Source organism: Protopterus annectens, chromosome 8.part0, assembly GCF_019279795.1.
Source record: "Protopterus annectens isolate FY-2018-M chromosome 8.part0, PAN1.0, whole genome shotgun sequence".
NCBI classification, from domain to species: Eukaryota; Metazoa; Chordata; order Ceratodontiformes; family Protopteridae; genus Protopterus; species Protopterus annectens.
The window spans coordinates 510,661,205-510,687,830 of record NC_056741.1 but is presented as its reverse complement, the minus strand read 5'-3'; the positions used below and the strand labels follow the sequence as shown (position 1 = coordinate 510,687,830).

Sequence of the window (26,626 nt, the reverse complement as noted above, 5' to 3'; positions counted from 1 at the left end):
CAAAAACTTAAACCCAGAAAATCTAAATGACACTCTAAAACAATGCAACTGGGAGCCACTAAAAACTCTACATAGACCAAGCAGTAGAATATTTCAACCAAACATTCACAAGAGTTCTAAATGCAAATGCCCAATCAGAAAAAATAGAGTCAAAGCAAACCATGCTCCATGGCTGAGCAGAGATGCAAGTGCCTTATTAACATCTAGAGACACAGCCTGGAAACAATGGAAAAAAGATAACTCTAACCAAAGTAAACAAAACTATAAACAACTTAGGAACCTAGCCAAAAAACAAACAAAACTAGTCAAACAAAACTACTTCCTCAGTTTACAAAACAAACACTCAAAAAACCCCACAAAATTCTGGAACACCTTAAACTCACTGCTAAGACCAGGTAAAACTACCACCCCACGCCTAGATCCCCCAATAATGAAAATAGCAATATTGCTACCCAACTAAACCATCACTTCATAAACTCAATTCACACTTTAACCAGCCAATTCACCAAACACAATGACCTACCCATTACTACTAAAAATAGCGCTCCAAGTAACTCAGCTAAACTCTCAAATAACCCCCTTTACCCTCTCACCTATTCCAACTAGCAAAATTAAGAAGCTCATCTGTAAACTAAAACCTACAACTCTTGCAGCCGATGAAATACCTGCAAACTTTTTGAAAATAGCTGACTCCTTATCTTATCCCATCTCAATCCTTATCAACCGGTCAATCAAAGAAGCCTATGTTCCTCAAATCTGGAATATCTCCTACATCATACCACTACATAAAGGTGATAGCTCATATGACTTTTCCAATTATCGGCCAATAGCCATTCTCTCTCCCTTATCCAAGCTCTAAGAGAAATGTATCCACTCCCACGTTCTCTAGTACTTACCCTCACATAATCTTCTTTCCCTCACTCAACATGGCTTCTGCCCACACCATAGCACAACTACTGCTCTTCTGTCTTTCATAAATGAAGTTAACCAGCTCGGAAACAATAATAACTTTGTATCTGCTATCTTCCTTGACCTTTCTAAAGCTTTCGACATGGTTTCACATCCCCTACTACCTGATGCCCTCTCTGCCCTAGCCTTTGACTCCCCTACCATCTCTTGGTTCAAAAGCTATCTAACAGATAGACAGCAAGCTGTCGAATGGCAAGCTGAGCTAACACCCCTTCTTCCTACATCTATAGGTGTACCTCAGGGATCAATACTTGGCCCACTATTGTTCTCTATTTTCACAAATAACCTACATACTGCCTCCAAACATGCCACATTAATACAATACGCAGATGACTCTACACTCATCTGTGCAGCCCCATCTCTTACCACCCTAAACAAACTGGCCCAAGACTCCTTCTCTTCCATAGAAGGCTGGAACACTGACATCCAATTGATTCTCAACCCTAATAAAACAAAATGTCTCTTGTTTGCCCTCAATAAATACAGATCCACTTCCCTAACCTTCTCAATCACATCTAGAAATGGCACAGTCATCTCTCCTACCACATATACAAAACTCCTAGGAGTTGAGATTGATAAAAATATGTACTTCGATATTCACTTAGCTCAAACTATCCAGAAGGTCCACAAAAAAATGGGTACTCTTTATAGACACAATAATTTTCTCACTGACAAAGCAAGAATCACCCTAGCCCAAACCCATCTCTTATCCACACTACTGTATGCTGCACCCATATTTACCCATATTAGAAAAACAGACCTCGACAAATTTGAGGGATATTACAACAGAATTGCTAAATTTGCAAACAACTCCCCTTTCAAAACCCACCACTGCAAAGTACTTACTGACCTTCAATGGCTCGAATTCCCACAATTACTTAGCTACCAACAGCTTACATGTGCTTTTAACATCCTAAACAACCCAAACAAAACTCCATCACTAAAACATCTACTAACCCACTACTCATCCAATCATCCTCTTAGATCTTCTAATAAACCTCTCCTAAATATCACCACTGCCAACAATACTGCCGGCAAAGCCCTATACTCCTACAAAATAGCTAAATACTGGAACACTCTCCCCTCTAGCATAACTAATACGTCCACAAACTCCCACTTCAAATCACTACTCAAAGCACATCTTAGAAAAACCTGGATCTGCCCATGTATCACCTAACTACCCACCTTTTATCTACTGGCACTCCTCTCCATGTTTCTGTAACATAGCCAATTTTCTGTCATGCAAACCAGATTAAAAGATGTATTGTACTATGCTAGCTTTGCTTAATTAATTAATTCTATTTCTGTTTACTCATTGTATTATATAAAATGTAATGTGTAGCTGTTAGCAAGAATTGTACTCTGTTCACTTATTTGTAACTCTGGAGCTTTTCTCCCCGGGCCTCCACTGAAAATGGAACTGTTCCAGTTGGACTATCCCGATTAACAAATGTAAAATAAAATAAAATAAATAAAATAAAAAAAATAATGATAGCTGACTATGTTGGCAACAATTATTTTCTCACCTTTGATAAATCCCACTGGAATCATAGACATGTTGGACTGCATGCATACTAACACTGTTCAAGTCTTTCTCCTCTACAGTGTACGTTCAGGATCAAACCCACATATATCCTCTGTGAGCTTTTATTTCCAAATTCACCATCCTGCTGGTGGCATATCCTGCAGCTTCTTAGTCAACCTGTAGGTGGCTTTAACATCACCATAGATAGTCAGGCTAATATCTTTTTCCCCTTTTTCTTTCTTTCTTTTTTGCTGATATGCTTTTTCATTTTTCTGATGTTTGTTTTCAGAACCATATCCATTTATGTTATTATTTAGTACACTGCCTGCCACAGCTGTGCCTGTTGTGCAGCTGTGGTCTCCATTCCATCATCAGAGGCATCCATCTCCCAGTGGCTCTCTGTCTGCATTCATGCCTGCTTCCCCATTAGTTAGCGGAAGTCTTGTGGTGGGAGGCTGACATGGAGACATATCTGGTAGCCTGTGGCAATTGATCACCAGAAAGACTGTAGCTCCCTCTGGGGATAATGCTAGGGTTGTTACAGTTCCTCACCCAGTGGGAGCTGACAAAGGCTATGGGGAGATGGAGACCATCAGATTAGCACCCTCATTGGCTGGCTAGAGAGGACACTTTGGCAGCTAACGGAGCCACACCACTGCCTGACACTGCCTTCTGTACCATCTGAGGCAGGACCCAGTGTGAAGTGCTGTCTCACTGGTGACTGATTTCTCTCTGGGTCTAACCCTAGCAAAATGGACATGAGAAAGATGCCCACCTTGCATGTCATCTCATTCCCTTGTTTGTTGCTACACTATAACCAATTGCTGCACAAATATTTTTGTTGACTACATATCCATCAAGTCTCAGTTAATGTCAGCACCTCCACTATTGTTCTTATGTCTGTATTTCATTTATGTGACTCTACTTCTCTACCTATACTCTCTTTCTGACTTCTATTTGACTCCTTCACCATCTACCTTTCTTGAAAAAATACTGGCATATTAAAAATTATTACTACAATACCCCTTTTTTCTTCCCCTTCAAGTTATGAACTTAACCAAAGAAAAAGCACCAGTAAAACACTAAACGTTCCAAGAACTAGAAGATGGAAGCACTCCCCTCTGAACAGGAATATCAAAAGAAATAGCTAATTATTTTTTTTGATTTTCCTGTTCAGAGGGGAGTGCTTCCATCTTCAGGTTCTTGGAAGTTATAAACTTAAACTATTCAAATTACTTGTTTCAATTTAAGTGAATATTTATCCTTATAGAGATCCAATAGTGCCATACAGGACTAAGACAAAAACAAAGCCTAAAATAGTAAGAAATAAAATGACCATACCCCCTCAACTGTTATTCTGATTTATTTCTACCAGCTACAATATGCCAATCAAGTTATTTTAATCTATTGATCCTCCTAATTATGTTTCCTTAGTCCTGCATTCAAATAATAAATTTGTTGTTCAAAAACAAATCATGGAATGATTAGGCTACCAAATTCTTACATTTACTAAATCTAGTTGGGTATTGAAAACTAATTAAGATGGGCAAAAATGAAAGTCTTTGCTTACTGATGTAGCTGCACATTTAGTCTAGATGTGTAGGTGGGTAAGTATGCAATTCTCTGTCCAGTCCTTAAAAAATATTGAACCACTGTAAATTCACAACTTATTTTAAACTATGTATTGTTCTTTCCTCTTCTTGCTAATTGATTTGAATCCATATATTCTCCTATGAGATTAATTGAATGAATTGTCACCTATTCCCCTTCTTACAGATAAGGTATTGTCTGATTTAACCTTGAAAATATGAAGACAACAAAGAAATTAAGAATTGTGGTAGTGTTTCAAACATATATCTTCCAACTGTAAAATATATTTTGGAAGGTTTTACAAGTTAAATGTGTATGCAGTAAAGTATAGCAACATAAGATCTATTTTTTTTCAAAAAGATATTAGCAACAATACTATCCAAAATATGTACCTCATGTTTTTTTTTTATTTAAATTACATGTTAACTTTAACATACTACTATTCAACAATCTGTCACCATATGATCAAAAAATAAATAAGGGCATAATTTGGCAAGGGATATTACAATTCAGTTGTAAGAGTATTCTTTTTAAAATAACCAGACTTGGATTTCATGCCATCTAAAATAGTCTCTTACTTTCAGAAGTGTCTTATTAACTACCATGCCTGTAAAGCAGACAACACTGACATTTACACATTTTTAGAAATAACTGTACGCAATCCAAATATAGAATATATTACAAATAAATAAATATATGGACATTCAAGAATGCATCATTTTTAGAAATTTTCTATTTTAATATTGCACAGTAAATATTAAAACAAAAAAATTAAGAGTTGTGATAACTATTTTCATGGTCATAATGTTATATATTACCATAACTAAATAAATAAAAATAAAAAAAATAAAAATGTATGGCTACATTTATAACTGATGACCTGGGAAGGATTTAAAACAAGGCATGCAAATGCTTACAATTTTGCAAGGTATTATTATACACTATTAGCACTATGTCCAAACTAACAAAAGTATGGAGAAAATTATTTACATTCTTATATGGTTGATAAGAGCTTAAAATACATGTTCTATCCCATTCCACTTTCATGAATATAATAAAATCATATATGCTGCTACAAAGTATTGTTCTTTATATTATTTTCATAGGTCTTATTAAAAAGACAAGCCATGTTACAGGTAGGATTCATTAGTATGTGGTTTCTGAGTGAAGGTATATTATGCATTTAGCAAATTTCCTGTTTTTCAAAAGTTATGAGACATAAATTATAGCTTGATGGAAGTTCTCTCTCTCATGTTCTCATATCATACATTCTACTTTAAGTACAGATTGTACATAGGTTGTTTTTGTACATTTTCTGCTGCAGTGTTCAGGTTTTACATATTTGTGTGTGTGTAAGACTGAGTGCATGTGTGTATTTTATTATAATCTAAACTTCTCTCAATAACCATTAGTTAGAAAAAAATAAACAATGGAAGGTCTGCTATTCTAGCCTGCACAGATGTTAACATTAGATTTGTCCCTGTTTCAATATGTATTAGCTGACTTTACAGTGTCTTCCAGGGTGGTATTTAGGTTACATTAAACAGTATATATAGAACAGGAAAATGACTTATAAGTGATATGCCTCAGTGTTCAGTTTTTCATGAATTTACTGACACTACAAGTGCTTTTAAGGTGAGGTATGCCCCTTTACAAATGAGACAGACAGTATGTTATAGGACTGACCTAGAAGATGAGACAGGGATAAATGGGGCTTTGCAAAATTAGAGAAATGTCTGAACATGTGGAAGCTTCTATTCCCTCTAGAGAACAAAAAAGTAGTGTGATGTATTGCAATACATATTTAGGATAGGATGAATTGCTACAGGCATACAGTATATATTTCTTATTGTCTCAACCACCTAATTAAACAAACAACAGCAAAAAAAAAGAAAAAAAGAAAAAGAAAAAATTAATACTTTAATATATGACAAAAAATGGCTCTGGTGTATTACTTAATGCCCTTAATGAAGTAAAAATCATAAGGTAACACATGAATGTATATGTATTTTTGTTTTATTTTATTTATTTTACATTTGTTAACCGGGATGGTCCCTTTACAAGGGAGGCCCGGGGAGAAAAGCTCCACTTAATTAAGACAACAGGTAATGATAATAATACATAATGTAAAAGCAAAGACTTTGTTATTGAGCAGTATTTTGCACATATCAGCAATATTTACAAGTGAACATTAAGTTAGTCATTAAAATATCCAGACAGACATCACAACAACATTTCCAAATGTCAAGGGATAACATTGGTTAATTCCATTTTTACCGAGGGCCTGATAATTGGACAGAAGAGATAAAGACAGAGGTAGCTTACATTAGGATTAAGTAACACATGGACATAGCCAAGAGCTAATAAGATGAGCCTTAAGGGAGTTTTTGAATTGTTTGGTATTAGATGCGAATGTCACCAAGGTAGGGAGATTATTCCAACTTTTTGCTATACTGTGAGAAAATAGAGCTTTACCTGCTGTGTTGTTGACTGTGGAGCTATAAAGGAGTGATTTGTTGGTAGAGCTGAGTGGTCGATTAGTAGTTCCCTAAGTGCTGGAGTTTTGTCAGGATATTTTCAGTTGTTATAAGCTATGACTAGTTAGTGGTAATAAATGTGGGAGCTCATGCCACTGAAGTTGCCTAAGGGGTATACAATGGTGTGTTCTAAAGAGGTAATTTTTTGCAAACTTGGCGATTCTCCAGGTCAGATTTTCTAACATAGGAGAGAATAGGTGCTGCATACATGAGTGTGGAAAGAAGGTGGGTTTGAGCTAGGGTGACGTCTGATAAAAAGTCTTTTTGTCTATATAGGGACCCCATTTTTTTGTGTACCTTTTTAATAGTTTGAGAGATATGGATGTTAAAGTGTAGGTTATCTATTTCAACACCAAGCAGCTTGGTGTGGAGAGAGGGTAAAATGACAATTCCATTATTGGAGAAGATAGAGAAGGAGAGTGCAGTAGTTTTTGATTTGTTTGGGGTAAATAGAAGCAGTTTCATTTTGTTGGGATTTAAGATAAGTTGAATATTTGTGATCCACCTTTCTACTGAGGCAAAAGATTCTTGGGTGAGATGGTGTAGGGTGGCAAGATTTGGGGCGGAGCAGATCATGACGGAATCATCTGCATACTGTATGAGTGAAGCCTGTAGGGTAGAGGTATGCAGATTATTGCTAAAGATAGAAAAGAGAAGTGGACTCAGTATGGAACCTTGAGGTACACCAATGCTAGTTGGGAGTAAAGATGATATAACTCCTTGCCACTGGGCAGCTTGTTGTCGGTCTGATAGTTTTTAAACCAAGCAATAGTGTTAGGGGCAAAGGATAAAGAGGTAAGAGGTATCTATCAGAATGGAGTAGAAACCATATTAAATGCTTTAGAGAGGTCATATATAGCATAAAAATCTCAGATAGAAATAATCCAGTGAAAACTGTCATTAAATTAACTAACTGAATAAGTCAAAGCATGATCTCCCATGATCATTTATTATTTAGACCTACATATTTAAATACATAAATTCAAAAATAAATAAACATTGGGAGGTGTTCAGAAACATGTAGCTCAATGAACAAACCAGCTTCATCACGTTTGCCTAGTTTGATAGATCTTTCTAATTCAGTGACAGATGTAGCACTGCAGCTGTATGGAGCTGCAGATAAGTAGAGCTACAGTGGTCTATAAGACATCACATGCAAATGCAAATTATTCATGTATTCTTCCCCAGTCACTTAGACCAGGATCAATGCAGTACTGTAGAACTATTCAAAGACAAGTTCTAATGCATTATTTTGATGCAAAGCAATGGGGCTGTACACTGTCTTTTTATGGTTTACTCCTAATGATGTCTATAACAGGAGGGTATCTCTTAGCCCACTGCAGGTAAGCACTGTGAGGTTATTTATTGCCTAGACTTCTTGCACTGGCCAGGAATTGAACCCAGGTCAACTGCTTGAAAAGCAGTTATGCTCATCTCTATACTACCATGTGTGTTTGAATATCTATGTGTACATGACTATGTAGGGGCTGTATGTCTGTCTCTATATGTGTGTGTGAGAATGTAGTGAATTAATGGGTTTGTATCAGAGAGTTTGTGTGTGTGTGTGTGTGTGTGTGTGTGTGTGTGTGTGTGTGTGTGTGTGTGTGTGTGTGTGTAGATGCTTATACAATAGCACGAAATGAGTTTGGTAATGTTTTATTCAGAAAACTGAATTTTATATGTAGGTTTTCTTGCCTAACTGAAAAAAATGATTTATACCTTAACATGTTTATACAGCATGAAATATATGTGTGTGTGTGTGTGTGTGTGTGTGTGTGTGTGTGTGTGTGTGTGTGTGTGTGTGTGTGTGTGTGTGTGTGTCTGTCTATGTATGTGTGCGTGTGTATTATCTCTCCCTCTCTCTCTCTCTCTCTCTATACATATATATATATGTCAAACCTTAACAAAATTTAAAACCAGGCAACAAGATCATGTAAGAGACATAAAGCCATAAAGCACCAAAAACCTGAAGGTCTTGTAGCTCACATTTTTATGATGTGCACAATAATAATTGTGGTTTACCCGATTCTGCAATTTTGGAATGAGCCTTCTCTTACATTTCCTCTTATATCTTTATTAAATAGTTGTGTTATTAATTCTCTTAACTGATATTTTTATGCTAAATAAATCCTTGTTACTTCTTAACTATCCTGTATTGTAGGCTTTAGATGAAGTCCCAAAACCTCTTTTGTTGCAACTTACCATTTAAAAAATTATTTTTGTACCATCTGGCTGAGAGTTAATATCTTTTGTATTCCCTTTATACAGACGGATGTGAGCATATTTGTAGTTATCTGTAAAATAGCCACTTGTTTGGGACAAAATTTAAATAAATATGAGGTGTGGAACAAGAAATTTTGATGAGTTTCTGGACTTCTGTGACATGTAAGTTGACACACATAGTAGTATTGTCCTTTTATTTTCTTTACAACATTACCTGCTTCAGACATGCTTGCCATAGTAAATATACTGACTGCAGAAGCTTATGAAGGAATAAACAGCATAATATTCGAAGGAGTTTTATGAGATGACCAAGGTTTGAGATGAATTTAATGAAGTGAATACCTGTTATCTGGCCAGTAGAGGAGTGTGAATTGTTTATTGCAATGTGATGATATATGAGCTGCTCTGCCATGACACAGAATGGTTTTGATATGACAGCAACATGCTTTAGAGTCCAATAGGAAAATTGTGGGCAGACTTGCATTATTTATTTTTGTCTTGTATATTTTCTGCAGTCAATATGATGTAATTAACTGGAAATTCATACTGAATTTAGAAGACGTGTTTAGACTGTGCTTGCTATGTATAGGTACAAAAACTAATCTACAAAATGTCTGATTTCTGTCAAAAATTCATTGTGCATGTGGTAAGCACATCTGATATTGTCAGTATTAAAACAAACAAAGAGCCAGCACTGAGAGGCAAAATAAATATTTTATTCCTTCCCTTCCTTCAGACAGGTTTCGGTGTCAAACCTTCTTCAGTGATGTTACAAACCTAAGTCAGGAATGATATTTATACAGATTCTATATCAATAATGACATCACCTTCCCCATTTCACTAATTAAGCCTCCAAATTCATATAAAGTGTTTTAACAAACTAAAAAACATTCATGTGATTTCAGATGAAATAAATATATAATTATCTTCATATTAGTGAACCATTGATACATATAATATCATTCTTAAATGTGCACAAATAATGAAGCCTCATAATTTATCATTCCGTCCTGGTTGAAATAGGGGGCCCAACTTGATAATCCATTTTCTTTATTTTTGAGTCAGTATAGTATGCCAACCCTGTTTGGTTGATCTATTCCCTTTGACTTGATCTATAATGATAAATACAAAAGTGGCAGTTTTGTGTGACTGACATTGTCTGTATAATGCATTGGTCATTTTATTGTGACATAAGTCACTCAGATGTTCTAAAATTCGACATCTCAATTGCCTAGAGGTCTGCCCCACATAAAAAACAGAATATTGGCAAGTAGCCAAATATACTACCCAATCCGAACTGCAGTTCCTGAAAAAATGGATGTCAAACATTGGGCTATTGTTTTTACTACTGAAGGATGTGGTTTTGAACATATATTTACACAAACCGCAATGTCCACAAGGATGCGAGCCAAACAGCTTGTCCCCCATAAGAGTAAGTTGATATTGGTTTACATAATCTGAAAAAGTCCTTTTGTAATGGGCAAAATAAGATGAAAGTATTCTGCTCCTCCTGAAGGAGAACTGGCATCTAGTTGGCAAACACTGACCCAGATCTGAATTGGCCCTAAGGATGTTCCAATGTTTATTAACAACATCCTTTAGCAAATAAGTATTGCTGCCAAATGTAGTGACTAGCCTCATGGCTCCTGATTCGTCCTCTTTAGTTTTGGTTTTGTACTCAAGTAAACTAGATCTCACACAGTTTGCCACCCATTTACTGGCCTTTTGTACTACTGATTCCTTATCGCCCCTATCAATAAATCTAACCTCAAGATCCTGTCTGGCATTTTGATAATCAATGTCTGCTGAACATATTCTCTTTATTCTCATAAACTGAGATTTCGGAATGTTATTGATAATATGTTTGGGGTGGGTTATTGATAATATGTTTGTTGGCTTGTCTGGTGTGGGGAAGTGGACTACTTGTTGGAGTTTTTGGAATACCTTAATGGTAATCAGTGGGGTATTGAATTTATGGTTACATATCACAGTAAGGAGATTAATTTTTTGGATGTCAATATATTGAAACAAGCTGATGGTACACTTAAAACTTCAGTTTATAGAAAATACCCACAATACAATAACTTAGTACATGCAACTAGTTCACACCCCAAACATATTATCAATAACATTCTGAAATCTCTGTTTATGAGAATAAAGAGAATATATTTGGCAGACATTGATTATCAAAATGCCAGGCAGGATCTTGAGGTTAGATTTATTGATCGGGGCTATAAGGAATTGGTAGTACAAAAGGCCAGTGACTGGGTGACAAATTGTGTGAGATCTAATTTACTTGAGTACAAAACCAAAACTAAAGAAGATGAATCAGGAGCCATCAGGCTAGTCACTATATATGGCAGCAATACCTATTTGCTAAAGGATGTTGTTAATAAACATTGGAACATCCTTAGGGCCAGTTCAGATCTGGGTCAATGTTTGATTATATATTTATTTCATCTGAAACAACATGAATGTTTTTTAGTTTGTTAAAACACTTTATATGTATTTGGAGGCTTAATTAGTGAAATGGGGGAAGTGATGTCATTATTGATATAGAATATGTATAAATATCATTCCTGACTTAGGTTTGCAACATCACTGAATAAGGTTTGACAACGAAACCGGTCTGAAGGAAGGGAAGGAATAAAATATTTATTTTGCCTCTTAGTGCTGGCTCTTTGGTTTATCAAGTTTGGTTATGCCGTGCACTAGTCGTACTTGCTAGCTCGTTTTGAGGATATTGTCAGTATTAACAGACAGCATTCATTCAGTGAGTTTTCTTGAACTCCTAGATTGATTGTGTGAGTAGGCGGTTTAATAAGCTGACTAACATGGCTTAGAGGCTTTGCCAGTAAAGGGTTATGCTACTCATAGATTTGTATGTATGTATGTATATGTATGTACAAACAGCATGACAATAATGACAACTTTAAGATACAAACTTTCATTTCCTGGTAGCTTAGATAAAAATGAGAATTTTACTTATTAAATTCATTAATTATAATAATAAAACTTTGGACTTCAAGGAGGTATTCCATGATTGCTTCTAACAGAAACCGGAGTTTTCTGTGTTTTATGTAAACTACACATCATAGGGTCTGTTTGTACATTGATCAATAAATATGAGATAGATGGAGAGTTAAAGTCAGTTTCAGAGAAGCACTGTTAATGTAAGGATGGCAGTTATATGAATACCACAGATTAAACAACATCCTTTAGTAGACAATGCATGTTAGATTAGCAGTAACTTGGGACATTGTTCATCAGTATGGTCAACTAACAGTAAGGACTTCTATTTAATCTTTTATCATGTCCTACAAATTAAGGATGTTATAAATGGTGAATCTGCTTTGAGTTACATTTTAAATTTCACATTGAGGAAATTCACTTTTCTAATGGAATTGTTGGAGATTGGAATAAACTGGAGAAAACTCAGGGAAAGAAAACTTATGTACATAATACAGCAATCACAAATCATGTACTGAAATTAAAACATGTTTTTGTGGGAATAATAAATGGTAGGTCATACAGCAATGTAGATGGAAAGTTTCTACAATGCCGGAAATAATAGGTGGAGAAAATTGAAGGTTACAGGAGAAAGAAAAGTATGAAAGCCAGAGTGATGGGTGGATGAAGGGAAACAGTATGTGAAATGTAAAATAAGCACTTAAGATGAAAGGGAATGCTGGCTGGAAAAAAAAGAACAGAGTGAAGGTTAATAGTTGTTCTGTTTTGACCATATTCAAGCTAGCTATTTTGCCAAACAGAATCACATCCCACAAATTTGTTGACCCATTCAGACACGAGTTTTCATCTGGCTTTATAACATGATATTCATTCAAAACCTCTTGGCACACAAATAATCATGTGACAAATGTGCTGGCAGACTGGGGAGTAGTTGGCTGGAGATCTGTGTCATGCTAAATGTAAATGTAAGTAAAAACCCTTCAAACTGGTGAAGTAAGGAGCAGGTGCTTGTCTCATTTCTTCAATTTAAATAATTTTCTTACTTTTAGGCTGCCCAGGAGTGGTACAGAATTCCACATATTTAACACCATGATGAAGCTACATTGTAGCAATAGCACTGTGTGTGTTTTGCTTTGTTCATTCATTCATTTATTTAAATCCCTTTATGACCTTGTCTGATGGCTCATCACTGGCTGCAGTGAATTAGTCTATTCATTCCATGGTGGTGAGAACTGTGGATTCCCAGGCTAGGTGAATGTTCTTTGGCCAATTTGTACCTATTGACAAAGTCCAGTATTTTTAGGAAGCCTACCTACTCTAACACCCTGCTCCATTATAGTAGTATGCACCCTCATCATCAAAAAAGTCCTTAGTCAAGGGTCAATATGTACGCTTGGCAAGGATGATTTCGGATTATTCTGAATTCAGGAAAGAGTGTGAGGTACTCAAATCTATGCTTATAGTGAGGCAGTACCCAGAGGAGTTTGTGGTAGAAATTCTTGCTTAAGTTTGTACAAAAAAGGCCACAGGACATTTTGTTCCCCTTCTAAAAGGCGGGAGCCTTCATGCACGTTGTAAAAATGGGGAAGGGGGAGTTTTGAAAGAGCATTGGTACTTACCTATAACACTGATTTTCATGGGCTTACTAACATAGTGACAATGAATTGGAGAGTGTTCTGTCTGGATGATGAATATAGGGAGATAGTGAGGAAACACTAATGATTGTATATAAAAAGGACTTTTGCTTTAAAAGTCTACTAGAAAGGGGTCCATCTGGTGCTTATGAGGGTTTCATGAGAAGATGTGGTCATTGTTGGCAATGTTCTTTTATTATGGAAGGTGATGTCTTTTTTTGATGGTTTTGGAAGAGTGAGGCTTAGAAAAAAGTGGTCATGTAGCAGCAAAGTTGTGGTTTATTTAGTATTGTGTCAGGGGTGTTGTGCATTCCATGTTGGTAAAACTAAGTTAAGCTTGAGAAAGATAATTTACCAACATGTGTATGATATTGGAAAAGGGCATGAAAGGAATGCACTATTTCAGCACATGAGGAATAAGGTCCCCATATATGTAAGGCAGAGCTCCTCATTAGCACTCTTCAAGAAGAATCTTGATGAGTGGATGGGGAACAGGAAATCTACCCCAGGAATCACTTCTGTGGCCCTGCTCGACAGAGGCGCAGGTAACTAAATCACATGGGAGGCGCAAGCCGTAACATTTTGGCTAGACTTAATTATGCCCTAGGGCCAATAGCCTACTACCTACCTATGGACCTATGAACCTAATTGAAGTCAAGCCAGTCATTCTCCTAGTGTTGATAGTCCAGTGGTAGGGATACTGCTGCCCTGGGCAACCTCCCCTCCACTAGTGGAGCATCACCTCTACTCAGTGGCTCTGTGATTTCCTCAATGTTTATCCATATATACCATGAAGCTGGCTGTATGTGTGGTTTGCCTTCTAAGCACTGTAGTCTTAAATGAGACAATGCAGCCCACACAACTAACTATTCAGATATGAAGCAGAACACAGTGCAACTGGTGCTCTCTGTGTGAATCTCATAAAAGGAGTTTGATGATGGGGTGTCATCACACCTTAACCCATTGTTTCATACTTCAGGAACCATATTAGTATTTAGAACAAACTATGAGGCAGTGTATGTAAGTCATTGCTAAAGCTCTGTGAAGCGCAGTCCGACACTAAGTCATAGTTACACATAGCATAACATAGCTTTGTCACTTAAAGACTCGAGGCATGTTTCAATATTAATTTATATTACCACGTGAATTTGTATATTCTGAAAATGTCTTTGAGTTTCCATTCATTATAACCATTGTGTAAACATGCACAGAACTGAAAGCAACAAACTTGTGCTTACAAACAACTTTGTCAATAACATGAAAATGTTGCAGCAACACCTGAAGTTCATTGTAAAAACAGAGACAGAAACTCATTTTCCTATCTACTTAAACCCATAAATTACAACTCAGTTGTATGTCTAATGATATCAATAAATTATAATTTGATAACAAACTTATTTTGTTTTGATTGGTACATACAGTGAAAAATTCCTAAATATTTCTGTTGTACATGCGTCCTTTAACCATAGTTTTATGTAAACTGTAAAATCTGAATCTGATGCTCTTTTAAAATGAAATTAAGTAAAAAACTTGGAGCAAGATAATCATCCAACATAATGCCACAATCATTTCTGTGTAGAAGGTTACATTAATTATATGTATGTATGTATTTAATCCAGAGCAACATCCTGCTTCCGTAATTTATTTACAGACACATTTGCCTGGATATAGAAGGATCTAATATGTTTATTTTATAGTAAGTACTGTTGTTATGTTTGTATTATTTAGCCCCATTGGCAAGTAAAACTACAAGGTAGAAGAAATACGAATCATGCAATGAAAAGAATATAAAACGGCACACTAAACAAAGGTTTTCCTGAACTATAGATATGAGTCTGTCAGAATACATGGTAATATTTCTGATTTCATAATTTTTGTTTCTAAAATGAATTACTCGTTTGTTACCTCTTTATAAAAAAGATGTGGTACTGATTCCCAAATTGTAAACTTTATTGTTTACTTTTTGTGTTTGCTTGTTTGTTTTAATCTGAGTAGCTTTCCTGTAATTTGGACACATTTCAGGTGCAACCTGTGCACAACGGCAACTGTTATGCATTTTAACATAAATTATTTTATCACTGTAATCCATGGTACACATATCTCCTCTTCTAAAATGCAGTCAATTGTATTCACTCTGCTAGCATTTGTAAGTGTCTTGACTTAGCCACTTTGATGTGCACAGTATCAGAAGTATCCGTTTATATTCTCTTTGGAAATTACGATTCATGACTCCATAGACAATACCATTCAAGCAACTGTTGAAATATGCCAGAAAGTGACAGAAAATTACCAGCCAGTCAGGGATTTTAGGTGGCATTTTAGAGGGGTTAATACCCACTGCCAGACCAAGAATACTGAACGGGCCCCAGCAGGAAGTAAAAAGTACAAAAACAACAAACATGACAAGGAACTGTCGTACTTCATTAGGTTTCAGTTTTTGTTTATTGTCTTGCCTCACTTTGTACTTAACTTGGATAATTAAGATCCATATTCGTGCATAGCAAAATGCTACAACACTAACTGGTAGTAAGAAGTGAGCAACCTCTACTGTGATGGTAGATAAAGAACTTATAGACCATATGAAAGTGCAGGAGAATACAAGTGGCTCATATTGTAGGGAATGAAAGAAATACAGAGGTAAATATATAACAATAGTCAAAATCCACAGGATCACAATGTAGCAGTAGGTGTTTCTCATACTGTATAGTTTGTCATATAACTGGGTGTGACAGATGCAGAAATAGCGGTTGATTGCAATTGCTGTGATGTGAAAAACAGATCCAATGCAACTGAGGCTTAATACCAGCCCACTGACAAAACAGTGGGTATCACCCATGATCCATCCATCATTGAGAATAGCAATTAGGGTTAAAGGGTAAGGATAGAAGGCAACAGTCATGTCTGCTACCGATAAACTAACAACAAAGATATTACCTGCAAAAAAAGGAAATAACATTATTGTTGTTAAATAATTGAAAACAACAGATCCAGTTATTGTCACTGTATATTGTTATTTGCATAAATACATTCTGTAAGGTAAGAGCATCAATTACAACTTGTGTTATATTTCCATTTCATTTCCATTTCATTTCCATTTACAAGTTCATCCCTGGTTCTTGCTTTTTTTTTCGGTCTAAGTTATAACATTTCTTGTGACTGTACTTTTAATTGTAACTTTTAATATACTGCTGTGCTCCTTTGTTTGGGGATAGGAGTGGGATTATTGGGCCATTTTACAAATTCAGAAAGCATAATTACATTAGGACAGGCTGCATAAAAAAAATATTATATATATAAATCTTTCCAGGATTCTAGCCATTTCTGTCATCTTACATCTTATAATGTTGCTTTGGTAACCTCAATGTGCATAAACCTGTGACTTTTGTAAGTACACAACCATTCTATATCCTCTTCAATATGCCGCAAAGTCTAAATAATTCTGAGCGGCAGAAAAGCAACTGTGCTTATATTCTTCAGGCAATTCATAGAAGCTCAGTGACAATTTCCCTATTTATTAACAAATTAATTAATTAATTAATTAATTAATTAATTAATTAATTAATGTGTTTGCTTAATTGTTTGTTTGTTAATTTATGTACTTGCATTGTTTTCAGTGCTGTGTGAATATTAAGCCCCTGTATGGTTTATTTATCATTACTTTTCCATTCCTTGTACTTGTCCATTCTCATCCACATCACTCCACAGGAGGAACTAACTTCTGCTGATTAAGAATGTCTTTCGCTTGAATAAATTTTATGAGGCCAGGGTGAAAGCTGATGTTTGGTCAGCCATAATCAATGACAGTGACAGTTTTCACTCTTGTATTTTTAACCATACCCACTTTACTTACAGCTGATGCAGTCAGTCCCTATGCTGCTACAACAGTACATGTACATGACGGGCTGCCCTGATGCCAGTTGCACATATTTGGCCGAGAAGGCTCCCACTGCCTCAGGGGGACACACAGTAGGTCAAGGAATGCCCAGACATTTCCCTGAGAGATATTACAGTGATGAGCAAGGTATTTTCCTTCTGGTAGTCTTGTCCCATACTAGTTATAAGCCTTATTAGTGTAGCAGACATTTCCCATAATGCACTCCACCCGTTGCTAGTCTATTATCATTAATAACTGCAGCTTTACACCTCATGAATGGTTTACAGTTTTAGCTTTCTACCTCTCCAGTTGTATTCAGATGTCGTTGCTAAATGCTCAGCCCAAAACTGGTCAAATTAACCATCTGATTTTGTGTATCATTCCAGTTTTTCTCTCAGAAAATAATAACATCAGACTTAATTTGAAGAAATATAGTCTGACACTATGTTTCCTTTTGTTTTATTTGTTGAGGTTTATGATTGACAAAAAATGAATACAATTAGAAAAAGTAAATGGAATAGTAAGTTTCAGAAAGTAGGAAAGCAAACACTAGTAAGAATAAACCAAAATAAAACAAACTGATGCTATGATTTAAGCCAACATATTCACTAAGGCCTGTGTCAGAATGATACCAGTTCAAAAGCAGGATAGAGAAACACATGCTGCAGTTAAGATAGAAGTAAAATATTCCCAGAGGGAAAAAAATAGGTGTGTGATAACTGGAGAGAAGTGAAGTGTGAGCAATACAATGGTTTGAGGTGAGTCCTGAAATTATTAGTACCACTTCTTAGCATTTTGAGGAAGTTCAACAGTTTATATGGTTTTGTTGAAACACATTAACTTTACCAGTTTATGTGAATTAACTGGGTAAGGAACTCCCAACTTTTCAGAACAGGTGAAAGAGGTGATTGGAAGCCCACGAAGGAAGAAGGGGGTAATGCAAGATGAGAATGCATAATGGAAGACAAAAATTATTCTTGGTCTTTTTGACCCCGCCGGTCTTCCTATGCGCAATTAGTGCAGCCCCATTAATTCCCTTGTCCAGTACTTCCTGTCCACCAAAGGCATTATGTATGGGAGGCAAGAGCTGGGATCTATGATTAGACTGAAGGATTGTACATTTCATGTGAGTGATTCTTAGGAGCACGATCTGCTTGTTGTTGTTGTCTGCTGTACCTTCCAAAGACACCGGAGTATGTAGAGCACTTAGCTTACAAAAATATTTTTTTTTACTCATTGTATTTATTTAAAGTTTGTTAACCAGCGCATACCACTGATCCACTAAAACCATCTTCATGTTCAGCACTGGTGAAATACAACCAAAGAAACAAACTTTAATCATTATCATTACAACACTGGTAATGTATGAGCAAACATGCAAAGAGGGATATGAGAGGATAATGCATAACATAAGTGAAAACAAGCTATAAGTAAATGTGATATTCAAACAGAATCAATAAAACAGGCAAGTAGAATACCTGTACACTGTCATACCATCATATAGTATCATTTTTCTATGGCAAAAATAATATACAAGGAACAAAGTATTTATAGTATGTACTATTGTTGGGCTTGGAATGTGAAGGAGATTATGGCATAAGTCAAATGAGGGGAAGAAAATAAAATAAAAGAAATGCTGGAAGAAGAAAAGAGATAAAAAATTAAAAAGAAGAAGTGGATGGAGAAAGTGGGTGGAAAGAGACAAGGGGGAAGGGCACAGCTATCTCCTACCCAGGTAAAAGAGATCTGAGCAGTATTGCCAGGAGATTCCAACCTAATGAAGCACCATGTAGACATAAGGACTCAGTGGCCCATCAAACAGGCCCATTAAAGTGTGCCTGAACTAATTAAGTGTACCCTGAAAGAGGAACAACAGGAGATAAAGGATATTGAAGTAATCAAGCAGTTCAGTGGCTTACTTCTGTTTAACATGTCTTATGACAAAATATAAGTTAATAAACAACCATGTTCATTTGCTTTTAGTACATGGTAATAGCAAAAGTTCATAATATCCAGATATTAAATATTCTTTAAGCACGGGGAGCCAGAAAGTGGAAGGAAAATTATATTGGTTCATGAGGTACTCAACTGAGGGGCCTCTCCAAAATAGTCCGCATTGAGTCCCGCAATTATCATGGCCAGATCTGGGTGGTGCAAACTTCTGAACATGTGCACATTCAGTTGACTTTCATGTACATCCTGATTAATAGCAATCACATCCTTAGTCCAATATGCTGTTTCTTCTGTCTCTTTTTTCCAGAAGGTGGCAGCATTCCCTCAGATGAAATAGCTTTCCTTGTCAAAGAATGGGTATACCAGCATCATCCTCTCACGTATGTTTAATATTCACATTTTGTTTTCTCCATTAGCCAAGCCCCTACTTTACTAGCCTATGTGTGGTTGTCTGGGTCACAGTCAGCACTTTATCTCTCTCTCTCTCTGTCTCTACAAGCAGGCACATTTCTCACCTTACTTGATTTACCCATTATGCAAGTAAAAGAAAACACAAGAGGGTCTGTAGGTTTATATATATATATATATATATATATATATATATATATATATATATATATATATATATATATATATATATATATGTGTGTTCTTGCTGCAGAATAACCTTATTTTACAAATTAAAAGAAACAGTAGTATAGTCATTCAAGTTTAGTTGTAGTTTCTATCACTGTAACAATGTAAAGAGTAAAGCACCTTTGGTGGAAATGGTTAGCAGGAACATGACAACTGTAGAATGTCCATATTATAAAGCAAGAGTATACAATGCTCAACTTTTGAAACATCTTTGAAGGACAAAGTATAGATTTCAGGTAGATATCTAAAACCTGAATGGGCAAGAAGCATGTCGCATATATGTAAAACTGCCTTTAGTGTAGACCTGCATAACAGGATACAAATAAAAAGAAATGTGGTCTTCAGTACCAGATATTTTGTTTAACCCCACTAAATTCATCAATAGATAAATAAATAAATAAATAAATACAAATGTGAATGAACGAATGAATAAATAAATAAATGCAAAATCACGAGTCAGCATCATCAAATATGCATCATCACTCTACCAGAGGGGGGAAAAAACACGTCTTTATTTATCTATCTGTTTGTTTGTTTATTTATTTATTTACTTTGTTTATTTAATTATTAAACTTAAAATGTGTGATCTGGATTAAAGTATAGATCTATGGTGATATTTTTCATCAAAGCCTGGATGCATTGCAGAGCAATAAACAAAGAACAAAGTGCTACTAATACCCTCGGATTCTCTATAGCTTGCACGGCGTGCAAGATCGGTGCAGCAGCTCAGGCAGGCAATATGTCTGCCGTGCGATCCAGGAACAGCCTGCACGGGCTCCTGCACTAATCCTGCACAGACTAAACCCTTGTATGCAAATCACCCCATTTGTAGGAGACATCTCTGCAAACGAGGTGATTTTGCAATCCAGGAAGCTTGCAACCATCCGTGCAGGACTAGTGCCATCTGCAGAAATGTACTTGGTTAGTAACCGAGTACATTTCTGCACAATCCAAAATGGAGCTGTGACAGCTCCAAATAAAGGCTGCATATCATGTAGTATGCATGCCAATGGCCAAGTATAAGGCCATTGGCATTGCAAATAGTAAAAAAAATACAAAAATCAACTTTTATTTTTTTTAGCTGATCTCGGCTGTTTAAAAGTAGGCAGTGGCGAGCAAATGTGATTGGGGGGAAAATAACAAAATGAACCTAAATTAAGCATTCTAACTAAAATCAGTATTCTGCCATGCAAGTCAATGGCAGGCAGAAGACAACATGGCCAGTGAGTAGTGGTTGCAAAGGGGGGATGCTCAGTGTGAGACATGTAATTATATATTAGCAGGCAATCCTATGCAAATGAGGTAAAGGATAGTGAATACCAGTTTTCCCCAGCCTGTGAGTCAGGTTCCAACAGTGTAAGAGTGGGGATAGCTTGGTGCAAGCCAAGGTGTTAGGTGACATCATGGGTGGGGTGTCAGGAATACTGTAAGTGAACTGGTGTTCTTTGGCTCAGGTTTGCTCCTAGCTTAGCAAAGCTAGGCTAGGGGGTGTGTCTAAACCTGCCTAGTACTCTTTACAAAGCCTAAGCGGGTGTGTGTGCCGCGCACCGTGTTTTACAGGAAGAAAAAAGAAGTTAAGCCAAGAAATAGCAGCACTGTGCACATTTGAGCACTCTGTTTGTGTGTCACACCACTGGGCTTAAACAGGAAGGCAATGGGAAGGGAAAACAGCAGTAGGAAGGTAATCAAGAAGAACTAGCTTAGCTGGCAGGTGAAATGTATCAGAATTAGCCAATTACACAGGCAGCAGACCAGCCTAGTGCAAAACACTACTATAAACTATGCAAACACCTTCCCCTCTGGTTTTTCCCACACTCTACACCACCGGTGTATACAAGCGGGGAAATTTTAACAAACAAACCTACAAAATGGGAAGGGCTGCAGTAGGCAACATAGAACAACATGTGCAAGAGGCTGAAGGTGGTAAGGATGTGAATGCTTTTGATCAACCCACAGTGAGAAGACGGAGAAGAGTATACAGACCCAGGATAACTTACCAGGGGCTACATGAGCTGGAGATATTGGAGTGCTATAGGGTGGACAGAGACCTCCTTCAGCAAATTGTTGAGCTGTGACGGCCACACCTGACACACCAAACTGACCTAGGGGAACCCATCCCAGTGGATACCAAGGTATGTGTAGGCCTAGGAATACTAGCCACAGGTACCTTCCAAAGCACAACTGGGGATATCATGGGGTTCTCACAGGCATCAGCATCCAGAGTATTTCACCAGTTCCTGGATGCCATGTCAGCACATGCGAGTGAGCACGTATATTTCCTCAACATCCATGAGGTGTTGGCAAGCAGTTTGCATCTCTTCTACCAAATAGCAGAGTACCCTAAGGTAGTGGGTGCTATAGACTGCATGCACATATGCATCAAAGCACCACCTGGTGATTAGGACAGGGCCTACATCAACCGCAGGGGCATCCCCTCCATCAACTTCCAGGTCATATGTGATGCCCAGGGCATTATAATGAATATGTGTGCTGTCTGCCCTGGAAGCTATGACAATTTCCACATATGGCATCTGATGCAGCTCTAACAGAGTTTTGCCTATGGGGACATCCCCTACGGTCATCTAGTGTGGGATGCTGGTTACCACACTGCCGTGGCTGATGACACCCATCAGAAATGCACACACACCTGAACAAGAATGCCATAATGAGGCACACGCACAGACCAGACTTATAATAGAGCATGTGTTTGGAATGCTCAGGTCACGGTTCTGGTGTCTGCACACATCCGGTAGAGCCTTGCAGTACTCACCAGCTACATGCACCCAAATTATTATGGTATGTGCCATGCTACACAATATGATCTTGTGGAAACAGCTGCAGCAAGAACAGCATGGGGCAGGGCCACACAGTCCCCCAACAATGCCAAGGCCTGCACAGGCACGGAGTGACTTGGAGGAGGAACAACCTCAGCCTGCCTCAGTAGGCAGATGGAGGTGTGCCCAGTATACCGAGGCTGCGGCAAAGAGACAACCCATAGCACATACACTGACACAGTAGGGACCTAGGGAATGAAACCTCTCTCAGACTCACACTTACAGTAAAAGGGATGCCAAACATGACACTACCTGTGCTCAACCATGTATAGGGAGTGTACTATGTGTATCTGACAAAGGCAGCCCTCCAGCACCATCCACAAGTCTGGCACACCCTCAATGTAAGTCAATCAAGATACCACTTGCCAAATGGAGTAGAATGTGTCATTACCTGCATCTATGGAATGGATGTGAACATACGAGGGAATTGGGTGGCTGAATGTTATGGCAGCAGACAGTTGACACCCATAGTGGCACCCTGACATCTGTAACACATACTGGAGTCACCATAGTAGCCAGTAATACACAGGGTGACAAAACCAAATGCAGGAAATGTGCTGAGTGACATGTGTGTCCATATGACTCACACATGCCAGTCAGTGTGGTTCACATACCCAACAATAGTCTCAGCCAACAGGACAGGTGTAGACAAATCTAAACAGAGCCTGTGCTATGGCCCCTGAATGATGGCTATGGTTAACCTCCCCCCAGGCCTACACAGACAGACTACAGCAGGTCAGGCAGTGGGATGTTAGTTCTGAAGGATAGGAAGACAGACACTAATATGTAGGGCAACCAAAGCTACAATCTGTAGTATACTGGTATGCCTCTAGTTAGCATGATAGGTAAGAATACAGAATGAAATGGAGTACCTGACATACCAGTACAGTCATAACAAATGTGTACAAGTGTCAGGTGTGCCCCCCATCCTACATAGTAGTGCAATAACAGTCAGGTGTGCCCCCCACCAATCCTGTGTAGAAATGCAGAAATAGTCAGGTGAGCTCCCCCCCCCATCCTTTGCAGAAATGTAGGAACAGTCAATGCCAAATGCTTGATGGATACCCTGCAGAAACAGCATGCTACCTGTTGTTGTACAACACAAAGGTCAGCACTGCAGTACAAATCACATGGACTCAATCCACACATTAAATACAGATGGGCATACTGGGTATGCTCACACACTTAGAGAAATGAAGGCGATGTCAGTCAACAACATACTGAAAAGTCATACTGGGCATGCTCGCACACTTAAACACATGAAGGCCATGTCTGCAAACACAAGTGGAACATACATATCTGGCAGTCACAGTTGTTAGTGCAGACACTCGTCAGTATACACCACTCATACTTTGCACACACAGTGGATAGGAATACAGACATATATGTAAGGACAACACTCTATAATAAGCCAAATGTAGACATACATAGATGTGTGGAAGAGGGTGACTGTGACAAGGAGCCATCCAGGCCTGTCCCACCCAGCACAGAGCTAAAGGGCTCCAACCACATGAGGTTCAGATGTCACTCACTGCAGATACTAGCCATCAATATCTGTCAGCATTACAAACTGTGTGGTGCACGTGCCAGCTGTGCAACATGACTGTACAAAGAAGTAGTCATCTAGCAGCTGTATACATGTACTTGTGAAATATGACCCTGTGTGTGCCCGCATGTGGTGTGTCAACCTCTAGATGAATGGGTTATAGCCCATACACACACATTGCCCTCCCCATAGCCCTATTATGACAAGCCTGCTGAGGTCATCCACTGTGAAATACACCTTTGGTAGAGATGTATCCCAGTAATCTCTGAGGTGAGTCCCATAATGTCATACTGCTGTAGTGTGATAACATAGTAAGGTAGGAGTTCAAATCCCAGACATGTCAACTGTGTGTGTGTGTGTGTGTGTGTGTGTGTGTGTGTGTGTGTGTGTGTGTGTGTGTGCGTGTGTGTGTGGGTCTCTGTGTAAAGAGCAATGCTTTTTAGGGCAGTCACACTCCCTACAATTAAAATGCTCTACTTTGGTAAGGCTGTTAATGTCATTCAGCTTGAAATATATCTCTGGGAAGGCTGTATCCCAGCAATCTTCATAGCGCATACCATAACTGCTTACTGCTGTAGTGTGATAAAATAGTTAAGGAGGAGTTCAAATCCCAGCCTTGGCAACAGTGTGTGTGTGTCTGTCTGTGTAGAGAGCAATGCTTTTTATGGTAGTCACACTCCCTACAATTGAAATGCTATACTTTGGTAGGGCTGCTGATGTCATCCAACTAGAAATACACCTCTGAGAAAAATGTAGCCCGGTAATCTCTGTAGCACATGCCATAACTGTGTACTGCTGTAGTGTGATAAAATAGTCATGGAGGAGTTCTAATCCCAGTCTTGGCAACTTTGTGTGTGTATCTGTCTGTGTAGAATGCAATACTTTTTAGGGTAATCACACTACATACAATTGAAATGCTCTACTTTGGTAAGGCTGCTGATGTCATCCAGCTAGAAATACATCTCTGGGAAGGCTGTATCCTAGTAATCTCCGTAGCGTGTGCTATAACTCTGTACTGCTGTAATATGATAAGATGGGTAGGGAGGAGTTCTAATCCCAGTCTTGGCAACAGTGTGTCTGTCTGTGTAGAGAGCAATGCTTTTTAGAGAACTCACACTCCCTACAATTGAAATGCTATACTTTGGTAAGGCTGCTGATGTCATCCACCTAGAAATATAAATCTGGGAAGGATGTGCCCAGTAATCTCTGTAGCGCATGCCATAACTGCATACTATTGTAGTGAGATAAAAGAGTTAAGGAGGAGTTCTAATCCCAGCCTTGGCAACTGTGTGTGTGTGTGTGTGTGTGTGTGTGTGTGTGTGTGTCCGTCTGTGTTAAAGCAATGTTTTTTAGGGTAGTCACACTCCCTACAATTGAAATGCTGTAGTTGATAAGGCTGCTGATGTCATCCACCTAGAGATACACCTCTGGGAAGGATGTAGCCCAGTAATCTCTGTTGCGTGTGACATAACTGCATGCTGCTGTAGTGTCATTTAGAACTCTGGTATGGTTCTATTCCCACCCATAGCAGTTCTGGATGTTTCAATGTCTGTGTAGGGAGCAATGCATTTTTGGCTAGTTACACTAACTATAATTTGAATGCCCTACTTTGGCAATCCTGCTGATGTCATTTACTGTGAAATACACCTTTGGAGAAAGAGTTCACCAATGATCCCGGTGGTGCATCCTATAACAGCTTCATGCTGTACTGTGATATAGACCTCTGTTAGGGTTTCTATACGCACACATGTCAGCCATAGATGTTTTGTGTGTGTTTCTATGTTAAGGAAAGACCTATTGTACAGCATAGTTTAACTTGGTTAAGATATAGTGTTCTTTTTCCAGCAGGGTTGTCAACAAGACCAAGAAAAGGAAAATATTGTCATACCCATACTAGGCATTAGCCTTATATTATACTTACACGAACAACAGTTGGTACGTCAAGTCACTCCATCTTATCCCAATTTTCAAAAGAAGTGCAACTTTTTGCACAAAGCAAGTTTTATCACAAAGTTAAACACTATGGAAACAGTGCACAATGTTTTGTTTATTTTTAAGCTATTAGCATTTTAGCAGTGACAGATGCATTAATGCATTATTTTAAGCAATCTATTATATATTTTTTATATATTTTGTTTTAAAGGAATTTTTAAGCATGTGGAATAGTGCATAGTCTCTTTAAAATGTTAATTGGTAGTGCTTTCTAATTAACCTAGGATTTTCAAGGTATATAAGACACCTGATTCAACAACATGGTGTCACTTGATAAAGCTCAGAATTCCTCTGAGCGAAAGCGCTTGTGTTTTATTATTCTGTGGTTCTGAATAAAGGAATT

General features: G+C 37.7%; 1 protein-coding gene across 1 annotated transcript in view; it reads right to left on the bottom strand.

Moving 5' to 3' along the window:
• Nucleotides 1-26,626, bottom strand: part of LOC122808307 — a 206,671-nt gene that overhangs the window by 89,242 nt on the left and 90,803 nt on the right. The window contains 2 exon segments of the mRNA XM_044079273.1: nt 13,899-13,920; nt 15,614-16,382. Of these exon segments, the coding sequence (XP_043935208.1) occupies nt 13,899-13,920; nt 15,614-16,382 (791 nt within the window).